Source organism: Odontomachus brunneus, unplaced genomic scaffold (genome assembly GCF_010583005.1).
Source record: "Odontomachus brunneus isolate Ranch 3 - 2012 unplaced genomic scaffold, Obru_v1 Obru_scaffold_005, whole genome shotgun sequence".
Taxonomy (NCBI): domain Eukaryota; kingdom Metazoa; phylum Arthropoda; class Insecta; order Hymenoptera; family Formicidae; genus Odontomachus; species Odontomachus brunneus.
Genome location: NW_022639455.1, coordinates 4,236,511 through 4,241,931, shown reverse-complemented (window position 1 = coordinate 4,241,931; position 5,421 = coordinate 4,236,511). Strand labels below are relative to the sequence as shown.

The 5,421-nt window shown below is 29.4% G+C and overlaps 2 protein-coding genes across 3 annotated transcripts in view; both read left to right on the top strand.

The window, feature by feature from the left end:
• LOC116848514 (lysosomal alpha-mannosidase) overlaps positions 1-4,468 on the top strand; it is an 8,954-nt gene extending 4,486 nt beyond the window's left edge. For both annotated transcript variants that reach the window (XM_032824687.1, XM_032824698.1), the window contains exons 9-17: positions 130-326; positions 618-808; positions 1,096-1,292; positions 1,604-1,817; positions 2,077-2,194; positions 2,470-2,746; positions 3,087-3,332; positions 3,548-3,697; positions 3,878-4,468. In XM_032824687.1, the coding sequence (XP_032680578.1) occupies positions 130-326; positions 618-808; positions 1,096-1,292; positions 1,604-1,817; positions 2,077-2,194; positions 2,470-2,746; positions 3,087-3,332; positions 3,548-3,697; positions 3,878-4,108 (1,821 nt within the window). In that variant the 3' untranslated portion in view covers positions 4,109-4,468. The remainder of the gene's footprint in view (positions 1-129; positions 327-617; positions 809-1,095; positions 1,293-1,603; positions 1,818-2,076; positions 2,195-2,469; positions 2,747-3,086; positions 3,333-3,547; positions 3,698-3,877) is intronic.
• A 158-nt stretch (positions 4,469-4,626) lies between these two features.
• Positions 4,627-5,421, top strand: part of LOC116848607 — a 1,359-nt gene continuing 564 nt past the window's right edge. The window contains exon 1 of the mRNA XM_032824889.1: positions 4,627-5,231. Within this exon, the coding sequence (XP_032680780.1) occupies positions 5,151-5,231 (81 nt within the window). The 5' untranslated portion in view covers positions 4,627-5,150. The remainder of the gene's footprint in view (positions 5,232-5,421) is intronic.

The window sequence follows — 5,421 nt, the reverse complement described above, 5'->3', positions numbered from 1 at the left end:
TATATATATATATATATATATATATATATATATATATATATCAGATATTTTACTGTCATGTTTGAGTAAAATATTTTAAGTATATTAATAAAATAGTTTAAGTAAAATTGATATATTTGTTATTTCCAGGCAAGCAAACAGCTTGTCGCACTGACAGATCTGAAAAATCACGACAAAAATTTAGAACATTTTCGCGAAGCTATGGGAGTGATGCAGCATCACGACGCTGTTACCGGCACCGAGAAGCAATTAGTCGCAAACGATTATTCACGTATATTGTACGAGAGTATGTATCACGCTGAAGACATAATGTCAGAGGCTATAGAGTGAGTATATAGTATATATCAGAATTTCTTGCCTTAACTTTTAGTTTTATTTCTTTCTACGATTTATCTAATTTACTATCTTATTCTATGTTTTTAATTTAAATTCCAGTTTTTTCTCTTCTACATTTTATTTTTATATGTATATTTTACAATCTCTCTTATAATAGGAAAAAATTCAAAGTCAAATTATATTTTATATATTATATAGAATTATTTGTGTATGTATTTTAGAATTATTTTTATATATTACATAGGATTAAAAAGTAAGCTTTACTGTTACCTATGAAACAGGAAGTGGTCAGGAGTAACGCAAGACACGAAGATTTTCACGTGTATGGAACTAAACATTAGCTCCTGCACGTTCTCTGAAGAAAATGACTCGTTCACGATTACGGTGTACAATCCTCTGAGTCGACCAATCTCCACCTACATTCGCATTCCAGTCCAAGAAAATGCTTATGCGGTTCAATCACTCAATGATGGTTCGTACACTAAAATATCAGAAAATATAAAGTAGTATATATATGATAGTAATTCTATAAATCATGTTCATAATTTTTACACAATCACATACGATGATCGCGAAATATATATGAAACATTCTTTCACATAAATACAGATATATAAACCGAATAACAATTATTAAATACAAGAAAAATATATAAGCGGAATATATAAAATAATTATAGCAAATATTATACTTGTTGATATACTCAATCGATCTTCCAAGATAGCTAACACATGTATATATTTATATATGATTAAACAGGAGTGTATCCAACCACACAGACAGTGCCGATTCCTCAGAGCGTTCAAAATGTCCCAGGACGAACAAGCAAGGCGAAATATGAGCTTGTCTTCCGTGCTACGAACATTCCTCCCCTTGGTTTGGTGTCCTACCTCATTTCTAAACAAACGCAGGAAGCTACTCCGCAAGTTCCACCAACGAATTTCATAAGCAATGAGGTAAACATATAGACGTTTATATATAGACATACAGAGAAAATCATTAATTAATATAGTTAACGTTCATGATTAAGATAATATAGAGGTTACAATTAAAATACATCCAGTTTATAATATTCTAGTTTATATATAATCTAATATAATAAAATAATTTTTGATAACACGCACAATCTCTTTTTCTCGAGCATTCTACATAAACAGATTAGCGTTTCTCTTTTCATAATAAAAAATTAAATTTAAAAAAGCAAAATAAGTCGTAATTTTACTTCTGAAATAACAGAATTAATTTTTTGTGTGTATATAATTTTCAGCTGTATAATATATCCGTTAATAATGATGGTAACGTGATAGTACGCTTCAACAAGCAAAAGAACATGAACTTCGTACAGTCCTTCCATTACTACGAGGGAGCAGAGGGTAATAACAAGGTTTTCGAAAATAGATCGTCCGGCGCGTATATCTTCAGACCTAAAAACGCATCAGTTAATAATTTCATCTACACTGGAACGTACGAAATTCACAAAGGTAATATTTATTTATCTAGAATCTTTTCATCAACGGTGAAAACGTAAAGTGTTACGAATAATTTTTTTCGTATCTCTTAATTTCTTAAATAAAATGGCCTATAAATATCTGGCAGATTTTAATAGCTCTTTTAAAAAAGGATAATGTTTCTTCGCAACATTTTTCGCAATACTTTATGTACCTCACTCTGTATATGAATTCACAGCACTCGAAATATTAAATATACTCTTTACTGTAAAATATGTCTCTTCTCTGTCAGGTCCGGTCGTGGAAGAACTTCATCAGACGATAAACGAATGGGTTAATCAAGTAATTCGAATCTATGCAGAAGAGGAATACGTCGAGTTCGATTGGCTCATTGGACCGATATCTGTAAAGTAATTATCAATTTTTATTACTGCCAAATTTTTAATTGCTATTCAAGCAATGTGATTTTGTTAAATATTTGATGAAATTTGGATTAAAATTAATTTTTCTACCTCTCTATATATATTATATATATAATAAATTCTCTATGTAATTCATATATAGTAATAATTATAAATAATGATATTTTAAGTTTATATAAGATTATTAAAATATAAAATGTTTAATATAACATAATATTAATATAATATTTATAATATTTCTAATTGCTACATGTTCTTTTCAGAGATAAGATTGGTAAAGAAATTATCACGAAGTACTCGAGCAATTTAAAAACAGATGGCGAATTCTATACGGACAGCAATGGCAGGGAAATGTTGAAACGCGTGAGAAATTATAGACCAACGTGGGATCTGAAGTTGCACGAGCCAATATCTGGGAATTATTATCCAGTGACTAGTAAAATCGCTATAAAAGACGAGGAAAAGCAACTGAAACTCAGTGTCCTGACCGATCGTGCTCAAGGTGGAAGCAGCATGGATGACGGCGCTATTGAACTAATGGTAAATCTTCTATATAAAATAAAATTTAGACGATTTTATTTCACTACTTTCATGTCAACTTACTGGTTTGAACGACAAAATTTTTAAAAATAACTTAAAATCCAATTTATAGCTAAAAGTACAAGTTCAGTATACGTAATACGTTCCAATTAAAATACAAAATTGTACTTTTAAAGAATCCACATATGAAAAAAATTATATTATAATAAATTAAAATTAAATTATATATCAAATTTATATATCACTAATCTGCAACTTTATCGATTTTCTAAGATATATAACGTACTACGGTATCGAGTAAAAATATACGTATATATAACGTAGACGATATTTCTTCTAGCTTCATCGAAGACTTCTGAAGGATGATGCGTTTGGCGTCGGTGAAGCGTTAAATGAATCTGCGTATGGCGAAGGTTTGGTAGTAAGAGGTACTCATTATCTCTTTGGTGGCGGACTAAATAACTTGGATGAATTCGCATTGAAGGAGAAGGAATTGGCCCTCAAATTGATCTTGCAACCTTGGATCTTAGGTGCACCTGCCAATTTGAATGATCTCAGAGACGCACATAGTACATACAGAAACTTCGTATGTATACTTTCGAATTTCTGCTTCGCAAGTTTCATGAAAAATAAAATAACTCATTATTATTTTACAATTAATATAACACTAAACTCGGTAGATAATTTCTAAAATTCACAATAAATCTTCTACTTAGAATAATTCGACGAATAGTCTGTCAAGATCTGTTCTGCGCCATATACGACTTGAGACCATCTTGAGATAATTCTTTTTAATTACAGATTTCAGGGCTTAAGAAATCATTGCCACCAAACGTACACATACTTACGTTAGAGCCATGGAAGGATGGTACAATTTTGTTAAGATTAGAACATCTTTTCGAGGTCGGTGAAGCGCAGCAAATGTCTCAACCTGTGGAAGTTAACATACAGGTACACCTTTATTTTTGTATATCATTTTTCTAATTATAGAATATATTATATAAAATGAATTTATAGAATATATGAAACATACAATTGTACGATGATTATGAACATTGCAATAATTAGTTCTAAAAGTAGTTGAAAAGTTTAAAAGTGTCTTTTAATTCTATTGCGTTTTCTTTGCGATAGGATCTCTTCTCGACATTCTCCATCTTGTCGATCGAAGAAACCACGCTCGGTGCTAATCAGCGACTGAGCGATATGAAACGCATGAAATGGAAACCAGAGACCAATGATATTCTTCAAGAGACAGAAGAAAATATACAACCCGTACAAATTCAAGACGACGTAATTAATGTTCTCTTGAAACCAATGGAAATTCGCACTTTTATCTTGAAAGTGGAGCGTATATCTCTTTAATTTTTACAAGAAAAAATTTATCTTTAAGATTTAAGATAATTTTTACAAGAAAAAATTTATCTTTTGTCTATTGAATTAATTGAATTACTTTATTTCCTATGACATTGTACATATATAATTATTAAGAAATATAGTTATATATAATACGATACAAACTGTATTATATTATTGTAACGAATTATACGATGGATTAACGCTCTGAAGAGTTGCTAAAATATAACTAAATAATAAATCTGTTCATTTTTCAAAGAATTTTTGAATTAGTGCAATAAATAAGAGTGAAAGAAAGTATCCTCGTTTCACTCTAATTTATTGCACTAGTTCAGAAGTTTTTCGTAAACGAACGGGTCTAATGTCTAACACGTCGTATTTTTTTTGTTTTAGTAAAATATATTATGTGATCCGTAACCTACAAAATTACTTAATTACCGTAGAAGATTTCAATATAAAATATGTTTTAAAAACGTATAAACATAACGAAATTTGAGATATTACTACAATACAGCAAGAGTGTTCAAAGTAAAAGTATAGCAAAACGCAAAAGACGAATCCTCATTATGCCTTATAAAAAGCATTAGCACAAAAATAATTAGTATTGTTTTTATAGTGATTTTATTGTTCTCATCTTTCTTTTATTAATCTATTTTATTGATTAAGAATAATTTTATAGATTTTAAAAGTTATACGAAATTTTTATAATTAAATGAGTGTGTTAGCGATCGAGCCAACGAGTAAGAAAATAGTATATCTCTCATCATCTAATCTCGTGAATTTCATACGTTTAACTCTCAATTCGCGTCTCTCGTCGCAAAATCCCAATTCCTACTTTGTTTTGCTCACAAAATAATCGCTCTAATAATTTCACTCTTTTCTCGTAAACTCACTAATCCTTTCTCTACTTCTTGTCATCTTCTCCTACACTTTTTTTCTATCTTTTTTCTCAATTCGTTCTTGCTACCTCGCTCTGTCTTACTCGTTAGTTTTGTCGTTCGTCTCTAACAAGTGTACTTCATCTCAGAACTAAAAGTGTCTAAAAAACTTTATGGAAAGAACAAAGTTTAAAAGATCGAAGAGTAAAAAGTCAAAGCAACCAGAGCAATCCACACAGGAACCATTAGTAAAAGTTTGTGTTTATATATATATATATATATATATATATATCTTTCTTTTCATATTAGGTTGGTGTAATAAATTTTTATAAATAACATAAACAAAACATTAACTCCATATTTTTTAGCCATCTAATAAAGTTTTAATGTTTCCTTTTTCATATATATATATATATATATATATATATATATATATATATATAT